Below are 22,589 nucleotides of genomic sequence, written 5' to 3'. Positions count from 1 at the left end.
CTCGTAGTTTTCAAGGCCTTCCCTCCAACCACCTAATGGCCATTTCGTATAACATTCACTTTTCAAAATCCAATCAAGTGCCGATGAATAAAATAACTTACTGCCATGTTTGACCTGGAAATACGTTACATTAAGTTGCAAACGCTGTTTACTTTAATATAGGCACTGGCCACTGAATAGCCCACATCATCTGATCACTACTCAATTTACAGTTTTTCTGAATTGCAAAAACACATTTCTTGAAACCATCATCACTTTCTCAAAACGTTAAACAAAATTTCAAACCACATTTACAGAACCTCTGACTCTTCTGGCAAAATCAAACAATTGCCTCAAAACCATTTTATCTGTGCTCAAAATCAAACAATTGCCTCAAAACCATTTTATCTGTGCTCAAAATCAAACAATGCTCTCAGATCATACACACAGCGAGTCAAAATTATAAACACTACACATCATTCATTAGACACTACATCAAAAAACACGGAATCCAAAGCATGCAGTTACAGAAAAAAAGTACATTGTAACAAAGTAAACAAATTTTGCAATTACGTAAAGAAGTATAGTAATGACAACTTACAGTAGTAAGGTGAATAAATTGTATTCTGTATCCACTGCAAGTATAGTATTGTACTGAATATTGAATAGTAGGCCTATCGAATGTCTGTATGTTCACCACTTGCATACTGTGAAAATACAGTGACCCAACTGCAAAAGCCAAAAAAGTTACAGTAAAACACTCTAAATGATAAGCATGTTACAGTAAAGTACACCCAGAAGAGTTGTCCAACTGCAAAATCAAGATCAGTGAGAGTGATTTATTCTGCTTCAGCATCATGTCTTCATGTTGGTCCGGCCGGAGGAGTCTCTCCACATCACAGATAATGTCATCTCTGCAGGCAAAGGGAAAAACCCTAAAGCCAGATCCAGCCTGGACAACATTCTCCACAACCTTGCTCTTCCTCATCCTCCTCATCATCTTCCTGCTTGTTCACCTCCTCTTACTCATCCTCTTCCTTCTCTCCCTCTATTATTTCCATCCATTGTTGGTATCAACATTCAGTGCAACATTTTGAGTAAATTTTGGGACTCTGAACTGACTTGTATTATGTACAGTTGGTTTGGTCACATCTTTAGAAATAAGTGTGAACAATTTTGAGTCGTTGTGTAAACGATGACAACTGTGTTGCAGTTGTGTTTAACTTTCGCCTACCTGTGTTTACCATTTTGAAACATAAGTGCATAACAGTGGAAAATGTGTTTAGAGTTTTGAAAAAAGATTTGCAAACAGTGTTTTAACTACCTGAACTTGTTTAATGTTTTACAGAAAGAGTGATTTATTCGACAAATTGGTTTAGACTATTGAAAATTTGGTTCAGAGAATGGGGTTTAGTGTTTTAGCAATTCAGAAAAACTGGACATCACGTGATGTCAATGTAGTATAGATGAAACTCACCCGTCTGTGTCCTGGAAGTTCACATTCACCTTCTTAGCAGCACCCAGGAGCTCTACAGGAGAAAACAGAATATTTTGAACTCTGAACAAACAATAATGATAAAGAATTAATGCAGTTTATAATTGTCAAGGGAGATGTTCCATTAATTTGGCCAAACGGACACATTTGTTAAACTAACAAAAAACATTCTTGGTCAGGCATAAACATAATGCATGCAATTTATTATACTATTAATTTATTATACTATCCAAGCTGACGTCCGAGCTGTCTGGAACGCAGCGTTAGTATAGAAGGATAAAACATCATCAGTATACGTTCGTGGTAAACAAATAGAGCCAGATGACTCGCAATTTGGCAATTGTGGTTTTTAATGTGCGCTGAAAAGAGGAGGAGGAAGTGTAAGAGGAGAAAATGGACCCGGTCATGTCTAGGGAAAAGAGGCCAACTTGACATGCCAATTTTGCAAATGGAGTTTGAGGTAATAGTTTTAAGTTTTAGCGCCATGAAGCGCTGATCAATACGCCATTTCATGTCACATTTTTATTGGCTAGTAAATAGACGTAGGTCGTAGACTCGTAGCATCAAACACAATGTGAGATCATCATGAGATGATCATATATTTTTAATATAATTAAAAAATGATTGCAGGCTATCTTTGGTCTCAAGACTGTGACAATGGCCATCTTTGAAACTCTCTCACTGTACGACGCAGGACCACCTTTAGGATCCACGACCACAGAAATCGTTACGATTGGTCATCTTTCATCTGGAACAGCCCAAAATCGTACAACGTATACAAGGCGTAAGAGACTATCTGGGTTTTATGTTTGTTTGGGTGGGTTTTGAATGTGATTAGTTCTGTTTCCTGTGTTTTCAGTTGGTTACCTTGGTTATTAATTGTTTGGTAATCAGTTACACCTGTTGCTCATTTCGTTGATTGGATTGTTCTGTGTATTTAAGCCTTGGTTTTCTTTCTGTTCTTTGTCAGTTCTTGTCATGGTATTGCGGTTGTTCTGTTCCCGTTGAGTATTTTGAGTTTTGTTTAAAACATACAGTATAGGCCTGGCTTCACAGACATGCATTTTAGTCTGGGACTAGGCTTAAGCCTTGTCTCTGAAACTGGGATATGACACTGCTGCAAATAGATCCTTTCCTCACGTTTGTGCAACCGTTTGTGACAACGTTGCAGGATCCTAGTTAGCAATTATAAAATACTTTCCCACCATGTTTATATTTTGGACTAAGGTCAAAGTGGATCAGTCACAGAGGGGATTCCTCTCAACCAAAGCCAGCAGGTAGAGTTTATATTCATTAAACTCAAACAAAACTGTTTAATCACAGCTGGTTATAAGCTACGGAAGCCCTGAACCGCAAGGTGAGGAAAAAAAGAAAAGAAAACTTATCTCGTTATTTCGACATAATATCTCGTTATTTCGACATAAATATCTTGTTATTTCAACATAAGTCGTTATTTCGACATATCTCGTTATTACGACGTAATATCTCATTATTTCGACATAATATCTCGTTATTACGACATAATATCTTGTTATTTCGACATAATATCTCGTTATTTCGACATAATAAGGGGACATTCTAATATGCATTAAGCTACATTTAGCGTTCTTATAATGGGTTTCTTTCGGAGGAAAATGCTTAACGTCAAATTAAAGCTTTGCGTTCATATTCTGGACTTATCTGATTTTTTGTAGTATACTTTATTATGATTTTAGTATCATATTGATCAATAAATGCACACACAATTATCCGTAAACGATAAATATTGCAGATATTTTAGGCTACTATCCACAAACTGCTTTCACTTATGTGTGCATAATTCAACGAATGTGCAGCAATTGTACAATAGAGACATTTTTGTGAATAAAATACATTTTTGTTTTATTTTGTATTAGTGATTATAATTTGCGCATGCATTTATTGACGTCTGAGTTGATCTCATTTGAGTGTATTCGGCAATTGCTTAACGTGTAATTAAACGCATTGAGTTTATATTCTGAGCTCATCAGATTTTTTTGTACATAGTATACTTTATTAGTATGATTATTTACTGTGTTTGGTCTGTTTGTAAATAACACCGTCCGTCATGTTAAGGTGTGTATTCATTTCAATATGCCACTAGAGGGCAGAATAAGACCGGGAATTAAAGAACGCATTGTAGTTATGTTGACCTACTCTTTTCATAACACTGGATATTCTACAAATTCATACTTTTCTAAAACGTTGAATATTAATGGCAATTAACTTATTTAGCAATTACACAGTTTTGTTGTCAGTATTGCTCTTTCAGCCAGCTTTATCTATTAGATTTGGTTTATTTGTTAACTTTACACAACTCATATAATCGCAGATAGCCTATTTTGCTTCATGTGCTTGGCCATTATTGGCCAGATCAGAAACTCTGTTTTACTTGACTTGGTTTGCACTGCTTTCGCTTATCACTACTGCGGCTATTATTATTAATAATAATATTAATTTAACTATTATTGTTGTTGCTGCTGCTGCATTCGTTGAATTCTGGATTTTGCACACATAATTGAAAGCAATTTGTTTGTAGATAGAAGCCTAAAACATATCTGCAACATTTATCAAGCTCAAGGATAATTGTGCGTACATTTATTAATCAATATGATACTAAATTCATAATAAAGTATACTACAAAAAGTCCAGAATATGAACTCAAAGCTTTAATTTGACGTTAATCATCTTCCTACGATAGAAACCCATTATAAGAACATATTAGATTGTCACCTTATTATGTCGAAATAACGAGATATGTCGAAATAACGAGATATTATGTAGAAATAAAGACTTAAGTCGAAATAACGAGATATTATGTCGAAATAACGAGATAAGTTTTCTTCTTTTTTTTTCTCACCTTCAGGGCTTCCGTAATAAGCCACCCATTCGCACAATGACATATTACAGCAAAACACTGACAATCCTAATCAAAATCATGCATTAAATTCTGGGTGATATTTCCATCAAATGTCTATGGCTTGATACATTAATCTCCAGATGTATGTGTGTGTGTGTGTGTGTGTGTGTGTGTGTGTGTGTGTGTGTGTGTGTGTGTGTGTGTGTGTGTGTGTGTGTGTGTGTGTGTGTGTGTGTGTGTGTGTGTGTGTGTGTGTGTGTGTGTGTGTGTGTGTGTGTGTGTGTGTGTGTGTGTGTGTGTGCTCTCAATGAAAGTGGTCCAGATGGCAGCCTTCTCAGAGGGTGAGACAGAGATGGGAGTGTAGAGACAGACAGAAAGCGAGAGAAATTTGAAATGCAGAAAAAATATCACTAAATGGTGAAATAAACAACCTGAATGTGTGTGTGCTGCTCGTTTGACCTTAATAGCAGACTTATTCTACTAAACATGCTTATATGCTATTAATTATGTATAAATGACATTATTATTCATACTCGCTGATCACAGCCTAATCAATTATGCTTATACGGTGGTGGTGATGATAAATTAGTTAATTAATTTCCCTACTGAACTTTATCTCTAAATTAATAGATACATAATTATTGCACATTTAATATACTAATTAAGCATCTAATTTTTGACAAACACACTCTCAGACACCTTCAGAAACAACGGAATGGAATGAGAAAAACGCAAATGAGCATTACCATGACGACTCAATGTCACTGTGATGCTAATTAGAGAATGTGACAGAAATACCATGGAAAATATGCACCTGAAGTTGCCATGCAATGGCTCTCTGGTAACTGTGGTGATGGTATCACGATAAAGGAAGAAGTTAAGGGCAGAAGCATACATTTTGCATACATACAAACAGGTGCACATACAGTCACACACCATGAGGTGTTTTGGAACTCAGTTATAATCTTCCATGTGATAAATTATTCATACCATTATCACTGCAACCTCAATGGTGCCTGTTGCTATGGAAACCTTGACCTTAACCATGACAATAACAATCAGTGTTACCCAGCCCCTGCTCACGAGCACACAAAACCTCCTGTGTTTTAAACATTCTTTATTACTCATCTTCCCTTGGATCCTCTTTCAATATTGCATTCAGTTTATTCACAGCACACCGAGCTGGAGTGTTGCAGAGTGTGCAAGACTTGGAAATCTACAAAAGGTTAAAGGTTAAGATGATATAATCCATCATCTGTCATGGCAAAATGCTGAAATCATATTTTTCCCCTGAAACCCAACAAGACTTCTCCCCAAGTAATTCTCAAAAAGAACTCAATCCCTGGCATCATATTGCCAAACAGTTTACAGCCTTTTAAAGGATTACTTCACCCATGATCGAAAATCTTGATATCATTTACTCACCATCATGTCGTTCCAAACTCTTATTTTCATGGAGCATAAAGTAAAAGATTTAGCGTAATGTCTGAGTTGCTCTCTTCCTTATAATGAAACAATGAATATCAAGCTCAAGCTTTAATGAAGTTTAAATGCTAAAAGGATAATCTGACAATTAATGCTAATATGTGGATGCCTTCATTGCCCTCTATTAATGGTGAAGAAGCTGTATTGTTTATTTTTAATAAATCCCTCGATGCGCACGTGGCCTGAACAGTGGATGTGATTGGATAACTGGACAAACCAGCCGACCTTTCTCATCCCACAGCATCTCAAATGTTGGTTTGATCATTCTGAAATGCCTGAGCTAAAGTCTGTCATCAGAATGATTCGGTTTAATTCCCTTCCAGAGGTGTCTCACATGATTGAGTTCCCAAACACCAGGAATCCGAACACAATATAACATGACAGCGTTTATTGCGTTTCGTCTGAGAGCTCTGATATGCAAGTCATTTATGATGCAGGAAAAAAGAGCCACAGTGGCTTGCCTGATTGCAGCAACTTCCATTTTTAGCGATAATTTCCTTTGAATACAACACTGCTTTATTCGCAAAAGTTAAATTCACAACTTTGAATTGAAACATAGCTATTGCTATATACAGTATAGCTATAAGGCAATGTTTTTGGACTTAAATAGGTATTACATCAAGACTGAGCCATCATGACATGAACCAGTTAAGTTCATTAGCTATGCAGTGCACTGATAAATTTAGAAAATCACAGCTGGGAAACATTAAAAAATTGTCTCTCACTGCAGAGATTCAAGTAGCACTCAGACCCTCTGATAGCCATGACTCTAGGTTCTGTACCTTCTCTGGCTTTTGAATACCAGTCTCTTCACCACATGACATCAAGACAGTTATTGAAACATCCAGCCAATGGGAGGCCACCTGTAGCATGGCGATTTCATGCTACTTATGGTGGATAAAAGGTAGATGCCCTCATTGCCCTCTATTAATGGTGAAGAAGCGATACTGCTTTTTAATTATTAAATTAGGCAATGTTAGGCTGTGAGCCAGATTAACCATATGGATAATTGGACACATGCCCACACAACATCCACAGGACACTCAGTATTTTTTATTTACAGCTATTGAACAGACTTTACTTTCAAAACACACAGTTTTTGTCTAGCCTGTTCTGCACTTTCTAATCCAACTCTAGTGCTGCATGAAAGCCTATAAATTACAGCCTCTCACACCTTGTTAACACTATTCCTCTATTGTGCTTAATGTGGTCTGTAGTTCTCAAGAAAAGGGGATAATCATTGCACTAAAGCAGCAGTTTTAAAGCCCCTACATTGCACTTCATTTTGTTAGTAATTATGTAATCAATTCATTGACAGACACCTAGACAAGCATGTGACTGACTGATATCAGATTCACAATCACGAATCAATTCTAGAGCAAATGCTCAGCCCGCAGGTTCTATCTAGATCCAAATGACAGTAATGAATCAGTATATTGATACTTCACTGTAATTCACCCTGTGTGGCTTACAATAGGAACATTATGGATAAATACTAAAATAACACTGGTAAAGGACAGAGTTAAGAGAGAAAAGAGTGGGGAAGAAGCTCTGAACTATGTGAATCTTATAGTTATATTTATATTTATGCATTTGGCAGACGCTTTTATCCAAAGCGACTTACATTGCATTTCAAGGTACACATTTACATTCTAATAATTTCTTCAAGGTAAATCTCAATAGTATAAAAAAAAATATCTTATCCAACTTGAACAAATATATTAGAATGTTGATAACCAAACTGTCTTGGTTCCCATTGACTTTCATTTTATTTTTTATTTTTCTCAAGTCAATAGAACAGAAACTGTTTAGTCACCAAAATTCTTTAAAATATCTTCTTTTGTTTTCCACAGAAGAAAGTTATAGGGGTTTGGAATGACATGAGAGTGAGTAAATGAAGACAGAATTTTTTGGGTGAACTATCTTTTAAAATTGCAAAAAGGTTGTGATAAATACTAATTTACTAAAGTACCCAATGTGACAGATACCAATGTTTCTTTTAAAGTCCCCCCATTATGTTATTTTAAAGGTCCTTAATTTTGTTTTGGAGGTCTCCTACATCAGGTGTACATGCATCCAAGGTAAAAAAAAAACGTTTTAATTTTCTCATAACATACATTGCACATCATCTGAAACAGTTCCAATTATAGCGCATGTCAGAAGTTAAACGTCTATTACCATATCTGAATTTCAGCTCCAGAGGCTTCCTCAGCGCTTGATAGACAGTGATACGAACAGTAATGTTGGCGTCATTTTTTTTAGTCCTCATCCATTTGAAGCGCATGCAAAGTGGATTCACAGCACAGAAAACAACGTCTTCTCGACATGTCGACAACATGAGCCAAGCTCTTCCAGTCTCAGCTAGAACTACAGTGTTTTAAGGCGGGTCAAAGTAATGTTTTTAGCGATATGAATCATAATTACAAACAAAATGCAACATTGTAAAACAAAATTGTTCTTGCTGCATGGGACATAAAGGTAATAACCTTAATAACTTGCTCATAACTTGCTTGTCTAATGGTATAAATCAGCAGTTTTATGTTTGTGAACATAGTTAGTTTGAAGAAATGTTACATTTAATACTCAAGGACCTTGGAATGTTCAACATTCCAATCAGATGCAACATTAATCTGTCAAGCTGCATGGTATTGATGCTATACGCGCAATAGGGTGAACAGAACATGACTTACTGAGCTTCAAATCCCCTGCAGGGACGAGCTAAGACTTCTCCAGCCTTATCACTGGTTATGAAGATAGTGAAGGATACAACACAAGTTCAATACAAAGGAGGTGTCGAGAGCTGCAAACCTTTCATGGAACTGACATTGAGGTTAATATTCACAATTCAGGAATTAGATTAAGGTTACCCAAGTGTACTCCCACAAGAGGAAATGGAAAGGGAGTATAATTTATAGTAGAGGATAAGGTTCGCTCTGGAGGTGTGATATTGGCTTTATTGGTGAATCTCACCAAAACTGTCAAGAACATGTCCAGCTCATAATTCAAAACAAAATCAAAAACCGGTGCTGATATTTCGCTTAAAGAAATTCAATTGTGCCATTATTTTCATTGCAATGAAGCCTCAATTGTCAATAAGGGTATTTAAAAAATATTATATAAAATCTATTATTTAATTTAATTGTAATGAGAATCTAATGAGTCTTATTTTAACTCTTATAACTCGTATTCTCATTAGAGTAATGCTAAAAAATTCTATTATTTCAGTTGTACTCATACATTAATACATAATAATTCAATTTAATTTAATAATAATCTAATGAGAAAATTGTCTTCCTTTCTTTATGCTAAATATAATATAAAAATAAAATCCCTTAATTTTAGACTGAAGTGAGATTCACCTTTAAAAACATAAAGAACTACACACAATGGCACAGTGAGAAAATTGTTTGAGTAACCAAATACAGTATATAATTCAGGACAAAAAAATGCACATAATAATGGCATTCCTCCATGCTTGTTTTCTTTTTTTTAAAAGGAAGTAATTTAATCTCTCAGCTCTGGAGCATAATCTGGGACAAGCACAGTAATCTGAACAACACACACACACACACACACACACACACACACACACACACACACACACACACACACACACACACACAACACACACGCACATTGTCTCCCCTCATTCTTAGGCTCTAACCCATAGCTATAATTATATTTAATGATTATCATTTTAAAATGACCCGAAAGCATGAGCACTATATATAGGAAGAATTGCAAAGCACATGCTGAATACTGCAACATTTACCACTTTACTCCCTTTGAAATCTGCGAGTTATATTTGGTTCTTTGTGTCAAAGTAAATGTACCACGGTCTCTTCAATACCACCAAAAAAAAGGACTAGTGTGCACTGCATATTTACACACACTCTCACAATACACGCACACACACTCCCTCAGCATCCCTTAGCATCATCTAACTGTGTTCAGTTTAAAGCAGCCATGGCCTGAAGCTGAAGCAAGCTGACTGTGAAAAGAAAATGAGAGAGAGAGAAACATGGAGAGAACAACCATTTTCTTCCACTAGTTTGGCCTCACATGCCGTACACGTGACTGTCACTTTCACACTAAACTCTAAAAATACATATGAGGGAACCCATAGAAAAGTTCCTCCTAGATAGTAATGAGATTAAATAGACTTGTTTAAAAAGTTCTCCAGAGAACAATCCATTGATTATCAAAAAGATATAGCTTTATACTTTTACTGTATGTCTCATTTATGTATCATCTTAGACAAAGTTATCTCATCAATGTAAATCCCAAAGTTTTTGTCCAAACTAGTTCAGGATATTTTCTCAATCGCTTGGTTTCTATTTCAAATGTGTTGTGCTACATAGCCCCGCCCACCATGACATCTCATTGGTCCAAAATTCCTCTCCACTCTATGGACCTCATGTAGCCCTGCCCCTTTTTAGCGCTGTGCTCATTGTGTTCAGTCTTCCGGTTTGTATTTCCACAGCATTAAGGATTAAGGTAAGATCTTATGTATTTATGAATGAACAGCTCGTTTGAAAATCTTTCCGGTCTACTGCCATTTGTTATAACATCCGCTTCAAACATTACATAACTTTCATTAACTCTACACTTCACCAGTAATTACTCTTCAACAGCGATGCAAAATTTTTAAGATGGCTGCGCTCTTGTTTCTCCGGTCTACTGTATATATTCTGATTGGCAGACATGCTTCTAGCTGGTGTATGTGCACCATAGTAATGAGATAAGTAATTTTATATTAATAATATCCAATGTAACGACAAGAAAAGACAAGTTCTTGCAGAAACAGTGTTGTTTTTGTTCCTCTGGTCATTTCTCATCACCTCAAGGATTAGCCTACCCCACCAAAAAACACACACACACCAACATAGAGCCTTAAGAGGATAAAAAACGGATGTGCAATATGCCCGATGCCCAGACACACGGCTCTAGTCTGAGCCAATACAGATGCTCAGCATTGCCATGGTCACTCAATTGACAAAGAGTTTTATGCATAACAGTACTTAAGCATGTACAATGTTTCCACATACACAAACACCAGTTGTTCATCTCAGGAGTGAGAAAAACAACATAAAACACGGAAGTGAAAAACAATGAGCAAATTATTTCCTATATATATAGCCTTTGACCTCAAATACTATTTCACAAGCAATATCACAATATTTTGAGTATAAAATATATTTACTGGAAGAACTGTTGGAAGAGCGAAGCGGCTGCTTATATTGTATTTGTGTGGAGGATTATTTAAACATGCTCCCTATGTTTATGATGGTAATCTCCCTATTATTTGAGTCAGATTGATTATATCCTCATTAAAGTCACTGAGTTATTTAAGAGACAATCCCAGCTGAGGACAAAATCACAAACGAGTTGAAATTATGTTTGTAGGAGATTATGAAGTACTTTCATGCTGTGTTATTGTTGTCGTTTCTCCATAGCAGAATCATCTAACAAAATGAGAAGCTTCCTTTAAAGCCAGCATCAAATTGAAAAAGTCTCACCCAAACATGAAATTTTGTTATCATTTACTCACCCTCATGTTGTTCCAAAACTGTTTGACTTTGTTTCTTACATTAAAGACAAAAAGAGAAGCAGAACGTTGACACATCTATTTTCCATTCAGTTAAAGCATATAGCAACCAGGAGCCGGTTGCAGCAGCTTTGCTTACAGTAAGTTACTTAACTTCGCCTAGCTGTGACGTAAAGGGGCACCAGCTCATGCACTACTAAATATTTTAGTTTAGTAGTGATATAAACTATACACAATTGGCTATTTTAAAAAAGGGGAGGGACTGTTCGATATGTCCCGCCCTGTGGAAATTACGTCAAAATATTGTATAAAGCTGTGCGTTTCAAGGCTCTTTGGTGGGACTTTACGTATAAGTTACAAACCAGCTAGTATTAATGTGCACTTGAGGACTTTATGTTCCAATTTAAGTAAAAACTTTCGAAAGTCTGGTGCTTCTGTAATAAAAGTATATGTGCTTAATTACTTAAGTGCTTAATTAAGTATTCTGAAGCCATAAAATAGATACGATTTTCTGTGAGTAGCGACTTAAATGCTCACATAACTGTTTGGAACAACATGAGGGTGAGTAAATGATGGCAGAATGTTTATTTTGGTGTGATGTTTCAGATGTTATTTCCCAAATCCCAGAATGAACCCACAAAAGCTTTACAAAATGACACAAGCGGAACCAGCACAACAAGTCATTTTACTGAAGAGCTGCCTAGTTCTATTTTCATCTGCAAAACAAGACCTGTCAAACTCAGCTCAATGCAGCAAAACCCAGTGCTGTCCAGACTCCAGCTGACCTACCATAACCTCCGAAATATCTTACTACACATTAACATCAACAGCTTCAGGTGCTAGACAATACGCATACCACACTGCTGCTGCCTGGAAATGTATGAGTTGTTTTCCTATGCCTTTACTTCTATCAACATGTGGACGGAAGGGGTTTTCAATTGCACTCGTGAGTAAATAAAAAAAAAAAGAATGTATGTTACTCTATTGAAGAAGCAATTTTAGACCAATATTATTGCCTGATTTAATAAGTATGTCATCTGAATACTTAAAACAAGCTAGTTTGTTCTACAGGGTTCTTTAGTTAAATTTGGGGTTAAATAAAATAAAGCTGAAACAAAACAAAATATAAATATTAGTTGAAAATCTAAAACTAACCAAACATTTGAAATGTTGTCCTGGCAATAAACTGAAATAAGTTGAAGTTGAAACACTATAATTATTAACTAGAAATGGATAGAAAGTAAAACTTAATTAAATAAAAATAAAATAAAAATAAATGACACCTAAATAGCAATATTTTAAAATACAAAAGCACATAATGAAACAGCTAACAGCTTACTAAAACTAACATGACAAATACAAAAATAAAAGCTAATTCAAAATATTAATAAAATTACAATTAAACTATAATAAAACCGCTGTTACCACATAATTAACATTTTTGTATACCCAGTCGTATTTGTTTCTAAGGAAGGAAGGAAGGAAGGAAGGAAGGAAGGAAGGAAGGAAGGAAGGAAGGAAGGAAGGAAGGAAGGAAGGAAGGAAGGAAGGAAGGAAGGAAGGAAGGAAGGAAGGAAGGAGGAAGTTTGGAAGGGAGGAAGGAAGGAAGGAAGGAAGGAAGGAAGAAAGGAAGGAAGGAAGGAAGGAAGGAAGGAAGGAGGGAGGGAAGTTTGGAAGGAAGGAAGGAAGGAAGGAAGGAAGGAAGGAAGGAAGGAAGGAGGGAGGGAAGTTTGGAAGGAAGGAAGGAAGGAAGGAGGGAAGTTTGGAAGGAAGGAAGGAAGGAAGGAGGGAAGTTTGGAAGGAAGGAAGAAAGGAAGGAAGGAAGGAAGAAAGGAAGAAAGGAAGGAAGAAAGGAAGAAAGGAAGAAAGGAAGAAAGGAATAAAAGCTAATTCAAAATTTTAATAAAATTACAATTAAACTATAGTAAAACCGCTGTTACCACATAATTAACATTTTTGTATACCCATTCGTATTTGTTTGGAAGTTTGTAAGGAAGGAAGTTTGTAAGGAAGGAAGGAAGGAAGTTTGTAAGGAAGGAAGTTTGTAAGGAAGGAAGGAAGGAAGTCTGTAAGGAAGTTTGTAAGGAAGTTTGGAAAGGAAAGTTTGGAAGGAAGTTTGGAAGGAAGTTTGGAAGGAAGTTTGGAAGGAAGGAAGTTTGGAAGGAAGGAAGGAAGGAAGGAAGGAAGGAATGAATGAATGAATGAATGAATGAATGAATGAATGAATGAATGAATGAATGAATGAATGGATGTTCTTGCCCAACCAATCACATACACTCTACCAAGTAAATACTGGAATGTTGTTAAAGTCTACTACCTTTACATAGCAGCGTTGTCTCTAGAATGCCACAGTGAAGTGGACAACTAAAGTCAACAGAAGAAAAAAAACTGCTTTGACAGGGGGGGAAATGTTTTTTGACATTTTAAATGTATGAAACGTTTTATGCTCTGACTTGCAAACAGAAAACAAATAAATGAAATACATCTGCCACCAACTGTTTCATATTAGCCATGAAAAGGACCAGCTTATATGAATCTGCAATTTAGACAAGGGAATGGAGGTTGCAAAATTTTATTTGTACTGAATGATCTTCTTTCGCCGTTTTCACCTTTATGATTTGGATATATCATGTTTTTTTTAGGAGTATTGATACTCAGAATGGAGCCAAAGCAAAAGGTTAAGTACCCTTCTCAAGGACACAAGGGATCTGGTCAAAGTAAAGGAATCTGTGTCACCCTGTTGAAAGTGCAGGTTTGTCCTGCACCACCGCACACACTTGGCCTTGTACATACAGATGAATCTTCAGCATTCAAATTCTCAAGTCCAGTGAAACCTCCTTGTCTTGGAAAATTACTGACCAACCAATCAGTGTCAGCTTCAACGGCGGACGGATCAGTTTGATTTTACAATGCGAAGCTCTGACAATGACAAAACCAGCACAGGGGAAGCCATCGTAAGACCCACTTTAAAGATTCAACAGTTATGGATGCATGTGTCACGTGTCAGTGTTTGTTTCGACTTTTTTGATTGGTTCCTGTTCTCCTTTGTTCTTTTCCCCCCACTCCTTGGGTGTGTGTGTGTGTGTGTGTGTGTGTGTGTGTGTGTGTGTGTGTGTGTGTGTGTGTGTGTGTGTGTGTGTGTGTGTGTGTGTGTGTGTGTGTGTGTGTGTGTGTGTGTGTGTGTGTGTGTGTGTGTGTGTGTGTGTGTGTGTGTGTGTGTGTGTTCTGCCTGTGTTCTGCGTCCTGTGTTTAATTACTAAAAAATATCGTTGTCTCCATCTGCCTTCCTGCAACCCACCGTGACAGCATGAAAGAGCTGGATTAAAACTTTAATAATTCTAGCTGGTTGCAAGTAATTGAACTGCTACTAAACACACTCCATCTTCTGATTTGATCTACTTAGGTCAGACAGCATTCAAGGAACCAAAAATGTAAAAAGATTCAGCCAGATTCAAATGTTTTAGATTCAGCCAGTTTAGTACTTCAACTTCAACTTTTATTTCAGTTAGTTGGCAAGACAAAATTTCTAATTTTCATTTTAACTTATTTAAATTCAAGCTTTTCAGATAATATTTTTATTTTATTTTATTTTACCTTTAATTCAATTTAAATTAACAATAACAACACTTGCATTTATTTAAACTTCTAAACACAAACATAATGATTCCATTTCTTAATAATATGGAAATAATAATGAAAAAATTCAGAGTAACAAATCTGTAGTGTTCACCATGCATCACAGAGTTAAATGCAAAAGATGTAAATGTACCATTAAATAAATGTACCAGTCTCAATCGGGGTGAATATCTGTCGTGTAGTGATATGTATTCCCTGGATGTGAGATACGCATACAAACATTTCTGTCTATGAAGTCCTGCGTGTTCTCATGTGTTCTCCTTTAGGGGGAGATAAATAGTATTTCCTTCTCTGTCTCTCACTCCCTCTTTCTTTTTCTGAGAGTGCATTGATGTTCATGGCTGGTTGAGCTGATGTGTTCTGGCATTTTCTTTTCGCTGGTTTGGGAATGTCCTGCTCACACCATACACAGTGGCTAGAGCACAAACACACACACACACACACACACACACACACACACACACACACACACACACACACACACACACACACACACACACACACACACACACACACACACACACACACACACACACACACACTGTGCAAAGATGAGGCCCTGTGAAGAGGTACAGTTGCAGAAAAACAGTTACATATGAATATGAATGAAGTAAGTTCATGTTAAGAAATGTAACTGTAGTCCAAAAACGTCACTCAACTTTGTGAATCTACAAACACAATACCTGTTTTCACCTCGAAAAGGATGTATCTGATACAGGGGAAGCATTTCCAATTGTCAAGCATGGGTTTCATTTTGTTTGTGTATGCGTATGCATAATGAATGAGTTATTGCTGGAATTTGTTATTTTTAATATTTTGCTGACTGATCAATGAGGTTGTTATCAGTAAGCAGAAAGCATCAGCGTTTTTTCTCCGACTAGCTATCTGTTGTACTGAAATCACAAAACAAATGTGCCGCCACTCGTGATAAACATCCACAGATGCAAGTTTGGTTCATTAAAATAGAAAGATTAGAAAACTAAATTCCTCATACACAAAGTGATAACACTTGCCCAAAGTACGCCAACCTTATCCAACTCAGGAACTTCTTTCTAATAACTTCTATTAAAGAGGAGCTATTATGTTTTTATGCTATATGCAACTTTCTTTAGTGTTTAATGTTGCTGTTTGAGGTCTGCAATGTTACAAAGCACAAAGTCACTCAAAAAGGAGTTCTTCTCTATATCAGTGCAAACTGTTTCTGAACTCTCTGAAAAGCCTCGATTGTAGTCTTGAGTTTTCTTCCAGGAATGAACATATTCTTAATTTAAATAATTTTCGGCCCAACGCATACGCAAAAAAAGGACAAGGGCTGGTTGAGATACATTAGTAGTGTGATGAAACTCGCAGTTATGGCAAGGGGCGTGACATTTCCCAAACACGCTTGAAACGGTTGACCAATCACAACAGACTGGTCCAGCCAGCCAATCAGAGCAGATTACACTTTTCGGAAGCAGAGACTGGAACTTAACAGAGCATTACTGAGGTGTTATCAGTAATATGAAATATCTGAAAAAATAATGTGTTTTTTGAACATTCAAGCATGAAAACCAATTCTAGTAGACCCCGAAAATTAAATTGAGACTTTGTAAAAGGTCATAATATGCCCCTATTTATAACATTAGAAAACAGTACATGTCGTAGCGTCTTTCAATTAAAAAACAATAGAAGAAATTAACTGCATTTAGAAATAAACAGTGATAAAATAATAAATTAATATATTTTTTGTTCACATTTTAGTCCACTGACCCAAAGCAGTACTTTCAAGAACCCTCACAGGACCCCCAATTGAAAAATGTCACGTTAGACAGATGATTAATACTTGACATTCAATCCTCATATTCAACTCCACTGTCCCCATCACTTCTTAAAGTGACACTCATGCCTATAACCTGTCAGAAAATTCACATTTACAGAAAACTAATAATCCGGCCAAGAAAACTAGCCTTAAGCAAGTTTTCTGCAGTCGTATCTGATGCAACAATCCATCTTTTATTTTATGGCTATATTACAATATACTAATCTTTAAATGCAGACACAAACCAGCATATATATACAAATTACCATTTAAAACTATTACAAAGGCTGTTAGCTGGTAAATTATCAGACATCTGGTCCGCTTGGATTTTCTTTTATCTCTTAAGACCTTTTGGGGAACATGAAATGAAATCACAGACAGAAATATACAAAAAATATGTCAAATTACTAGTTACACTTCATATGTGATCAATTATAAGCAAATCTACATGTTCATTCTTAAAAAAAAAATACAAAACTATTACAAATGCTGTTAGCTAGTAAATTATCAAACATCTAGTCCAATTGGGTTTTCTTTTCTTTCTTTTTTTCTTAAGCCCTTTGGGAACCATGTGAAAATGAAATCAGAGAGAAATATACTAAAAATAGGTCAAATGTGCTACTTTGTGCATGGATTTTTGAGAGCCATTTATACTGTGAACAAACATTTCTGAAATGCTTTTATTTGTCCCTGCTTTCCATCTGTTCTGCTGCTTGAATGAATCTGCGCGTGGCTTGTCATTCATAAAAGATTTGGAATAACATAAGTAATGAATTATTTCACAATCTCCAAATCAAATAAGACTTTTTATTACACGCACAAAAAGATAAACTAAGTGTTGTTACTGAAGCTATTTTTTCTTAAATTACATTAATTGATGTATCGGATGTAGTCAGGTTAATTCAGTCATATTAAACAGGAAAATTCTTGGAAATGCTCAAACAGAACTGGAATATAGTTACTGCTCTATATGCTAATCGCAGTAGCAGGTGTTTTAAGTGCCCTGGTGTCAATGATCAGTGGTTAACTGTCCATGCAAGAACAACATTTAACTGCTCTAGAACAAGGAGTTTCTCGAAGCAACAGTGTCAAATCAACCTGCTTAAGATATATGTATCTTTTACAGGCACTAATTAAATCTTTTGGGAGGTCTATGGACATCTGCTCTACTGAATTAATTTGTTCAGATAATGGTGAGCAACACATGTTGTTTAAAAGAGTATAAAATACTTTTTGATTTTAAACATTTTAAAGGCATGTGGAATCACAGAAGCGATGTATCTACATAGAAATGACTAGTTAAACGTACTTTATATCAGGTCAGTTATACGCAAATCTACACGTTCATTCATAAAAAATACAATAATTACACAAAAGTAGACAATGCTTCAAAAGAAATGTTGGGAATGTACCCAGTAAAGCCAACAAATTTAAGGTTTAGACTGATTAGAAGCGCTAACCTCCATAATGGTGGCTTCAAATAAAACAGCAAAAATTAGCACACAACCCCATTAGTAACACTAAACTGAACTTTAAAAGCAACTATAGCCTTATTAATTACGAGCATCAACTATTTACAAATCCTTGTTTTTTGCCCTGCCTACCTAAATATCCATATTCAAGAGTCAATGGCCACTCCCTCGGACACTACAGTTGAAACAACTACATATATATAAAGATATACAAGATATTATATATTCTAATTAACAGAGCAAAATTTGTGCTGAATTCACTTTTTTTCTGATGTAGTTTCAAGGGAAGCATAAGGGAAACGGTATCAAAGGTCAAGGGATAGAAAGTTCAAGGAGATCATGTAATAAACCTTTAGAGAGCATACATTTTAATTTATGAGTCTCTTGAGAGATGATGTAGCTTTCTGAGATGAGAACATCTACAGCCCAACAGCAGAACATATTGGACATTGACATAAAGGTGTTAGCAAGGGTTTAGCAACCATCACAGAAAGGATGTATGCAGTCTGGCATACCGACACACCAACTGATCCTCACTTTTACTATGCCTTCAGAGGAAAACAATAACTACTCTCTTAAAAGAATATCTACAAAGGTAAATATGTTCTCATTCAGGTCTTTATTCAGCACACACACTCCACAGGTATACATACAAAAAATCTGTGCTCTTTTTTCTAGATGATGGTGTCTAAAAATGCACCAGAAAAAAGGTTTATGTTTCTTTACCAACACAAGGAAAAGAAGGGCATCTTCAGTAGCTATTATTGTAATACTGTCTCTTTCACACACATATACAGAGAGAGAGAGAGAGAGAGAGAGAGAGAGAGAGAGAGAGAGAGAGAGAGAGAGAGAGAGAGAGAGAGAGAGAGAGAGAGAGAGTGGCCTGCTTTCATTTCAGGCTGCCCCTCCTAACATAGCAGGAGATGCATCTCTGACCACCTGGGATGTTACCCAGCACTGGAAGTGGTAATTGCATTTCAATTATAGGCATGTGTGCGCGTATGTTTGTGTGGCGTGGGCCTGATCTTGTGCAACAGTCACTGTATGTATAGTATAGGACTGTATAGGATTCCTTGTATAAATAAGAGGAAAAGCTATTCCAAACAAGCATGATTTGTGACCCACCAAAACAGTAAAATACTATCTGCATCCTCAATATGGATGCAAATAGATAAAACTGTCTGTTTTAAGGCCCGTTTACACCAAGGACGATAACTATGATAACAGAACATTTTAAGGGATGATTCAAGGATGATAACTAATGTATATTATACATTGTTATTATACAACAGATTTAAAATCATTCTAAATGTAAAGGAATAGCAGTTCACACCACAATAATGATAAGGCCACAGAGGAATTATATCATGGAATCATTTTCAAAACAATTTTTCCAGCTGATGAAAGATAAAAACACCGACAGCCAATCAGAATCCATTCTACTTTAAAGACCTTGAACATTTAAAGTGACAGACCACAAAACTGCAGGCATGCTTTTAATGTTATTGTGCATTGGTGTGGATGCTTATATAGTTAAATGATGGCACATAGCAATACGTATATACGGTATACCTATTTCAAATATTAATGTGACCTGGCGACCTCTAATAATCGCTGTCAGCGTGAACGCCCCTTTACACTTCATAATGGACAGACGCCCAAACAGCTGCGTGAGTGGCCTCTTCTCTCTCTCTCTCTCTCTCTCTCTCTCTCTCTCTCTCTCTCTCTCTCTCTCTCTCTCTCTCTCTCTCTCTCTCTCATGTACTCACACACTTTATTACTCTGACATCTGGCGCTTTTCACTAATATAATCCCTCTTCCCTTCCCAAGCCTCATGCTTCCCAACTATCTATCCCTTCCCATCTATCTATCCCTTCCCATCTATCTATCTATCTATCTATCTATCTATATATATATATATATATATCTATCTATCTATCTCTATCTACAGGTAGCTGGAAATAAAACAAGGACAACCTTTCTAGCTATCTGATAGGAATAGCAGGTACTCTGATATAAAATAAAGATATTATCTATCGACATTATAAATCTATATAATATGAAAAATAGTCAGGTACTTAATGAGCCATAACTGTAAAATGCCAATATCAATCTGCACATGTTTCCTTCAATACTCCATCTCTTTAATCTTTGGCGATCTTGAGCCACCTGCCATATCTGAGCGCGCGCTCATCTGGACATCAAAGCGGATTCGGCGCGGCCCGCCACAGACATCAAGTATTGACGATCCATCTACAATGAGCGACGCGACAAAAGTGGAACGCTTCCGTTATCAGCGAATGTAGATGTCTGCGCTGATAATAAACTAAAAAGAACCGACTCACTCCAGAGTAATTTGGATGACCCTGCCGCGCTGTATGATTTTGAGTCACTAACGGAACGTTTCTGGACGTAAAAGGGTGCTCCGAAAAAAAACAAGATATCCGTTGGTGAACGCTACAAAAATAATTTTGTTTCGGTGCGTTTTAAAATGTGAGCGGTCCTTAACCAGAAACGATGATCGGTTCCCAATCCTACACATAGACCCATAGCAATACGACACTAACATACAGAAGGCCTACAAAGTCATTTTTCTACATGCCCTTAAGAGGTAATTGATTAAAAATGCACGAAATTGTTCACCACACATTAATTTATTTTGCTAAGGCAAAGTGTTTTGCCATATAATATCACATATCCAAAAGCCGCGTCGGTTTAAGTGGTCATTGAAGCAATAGCAAGGGGGTGTGTGAAGGGTGTGATGAGACATTTAAGATCGGTGGGTGTTATACTCACTCGCTTTGCCCTGTTTGGGTCTCTGGAGGAGCCGTTGGACGGTAATCAGATCCTCCGTCTTCACCGCCTGCAAGAGTTCCTGTTCTTTCCCCATCCTGTTCAATCACATACTCAAGCACCCTCTCTCACACATGCAGTCATGGCTATACTTTTACATCCAGCGCATCTTCAGGGGACCAGGCGACCATAACGGTGCCGTTAACGCCAGCACATCCTCGCCATTCATCGTTAAAAGGTCGTGTGCGCAGAGACGCGCAAGACGCGTTTACATGCCCAGTGAAGTGACCAGTGGCGGCCACGCAGTCGTGAACGACGAAAGGGGTCTTATTGCGTACTGACAGAATCCAATCGATTTCAGGTTAAAGGGACGGCGCGGAAACCTTTCGCGTATTTACGCACGGTGACATGGCTCGTTACAAAAATATCACATGTTGTGTTAATCAAAACGGAAGCCGTCTCTTTGACCCGAAGCTCGTAGAGAGACCGTATATATTACGTAAACATCCAGGCAGATGTGCGCGCGGGCGCTGGAGGTTGTAATCCGCTGTCCCTTTCTCATGTGCGCATGAATGTGTGTGTGTGTGTGTGTACTATCTGTGTGTGTATGGCAAGCTGATTTAACATTTATTCTTAAAATAAATGACTAGAATAAAAAAAAATTAGTACTAGAAAAAAACTAATAGTTTATAGTAAAAACACATTACCAAAAAATGCATGCTATGTGAAGTGAACATGTGGGATCTGAAACAAAAAACTGCAACTAACTGTAATTAAACCATCAATCTTTTTGAGCTATGACAATTTCAAATGAAATTATGTTCATCCAACAAATAACTGTGAGTTAAGGGAACTTAATAATTTGTAGCATTAAACACAAGATTTTAAAATCATTAAGGCCCCGAATACTTGTGGAGTTATTTTTCGTTCTTCGCTTTGGGGCAAAAATGAAGTTCGAAATACATGAGCAGCGACATACTGTTAGCGAACATCTGATGCCGCCCACTCTGCTGAGAGTGACATTTAGATGAATATGGAAATATCTGCTGCGTGCTTTCCTCTCAATAACAAAAAACACAACAGCAAGCATTTTTTTAAATAAAGTATAAGAAAAGCATCTGATCATAGCAACGTGAATATGTTTGCACAAGCTCTGCAATTCGGCACTCTAGTAAAGTCATGTCACGTTTATTATTATTTATCATTTTCAGTTAAAATAAACAGCTAACATAACACAAGCTAACTTATTTAACATACTTGTCAATGGCATTAACGCAGTCAGTGCTCATAGTGTCATACCTTCATGTAGCCATCCACAACCTGTACATGCACAACTCTTCAGCACAATGTTAACCACAAAAGGAAATCGATACATTCGAATTTTGGTCCCACATTTTATTAAGTGGCTTTAAGTACTATGTACTTGCATCGAAAAATAAGTACAATGTACTTATTGTTTTCATATTGTATTGTAAAACACTTTAGCTGCTATTGAGATGGAATAC

At 36.6% G+C, this 22,589-nt stretch overlaps 1 protein-coding gene across 4 annotated transcripts in view; it reads right to left on the bottom strand.

Annotated features, from left to right (window-relative positions):
• LOC143714228 (caskin-1) overlaps positions 1-21,689 on the bottom strand; it is a 60,226-nt gene extending 38,537 nt beyond the window's left edge. For 3 of the 4 annotated variants that reach the window (XM_077205306.1, XM_077205307.1, XM_077205309.1), the window contains exons 1-2: positions 21,088-21,650; positions 1,457-1,508 (exon numbers count right to left, since the gene is read on the bottom strand). In XM_077205306.1, coding sequence (XP_077061421.1) covers positions 1,457-1,508; positions 21,088-21,181 — 146 coding nt within the window. In that variant the 5' untranslated portion in view covers positions 21,182-21,650. Of the gene's footprint in view, positions 1-1,456; positions 1,509-21,087 lie in introns of all 4 variants that reach the window. The other variant, XM_077205308.1, reaches the window with a different exon arrangement.
• Between the last annotated feature and the right edge of the window lie 900 nt (positions 21,690-22,589).

This window comes from Siphateles boraxobius, unplaced genomic scaffold (genome assembly GCF_051911475.1).
Source record: "Siphateles boraxobius isolate OS27281-9 unplaced genomic scaffold, OSU_SipBor_1 53, whole genome shotgun sequence".
In the NCBI taxonomy this organism is placed as follows: domain Eukaryota; kingdom Metazoa; phylum Chordata; class Actinopteri; order Cypriniformes; family Leuciscidae; genus Siphateles; species Siphateles boraxobius.
The sequence above is the reverse complement of the archived record's forward strand: the minus strand, read 5'-3'. Positions and strand labels throughout refer to the sequence as shown.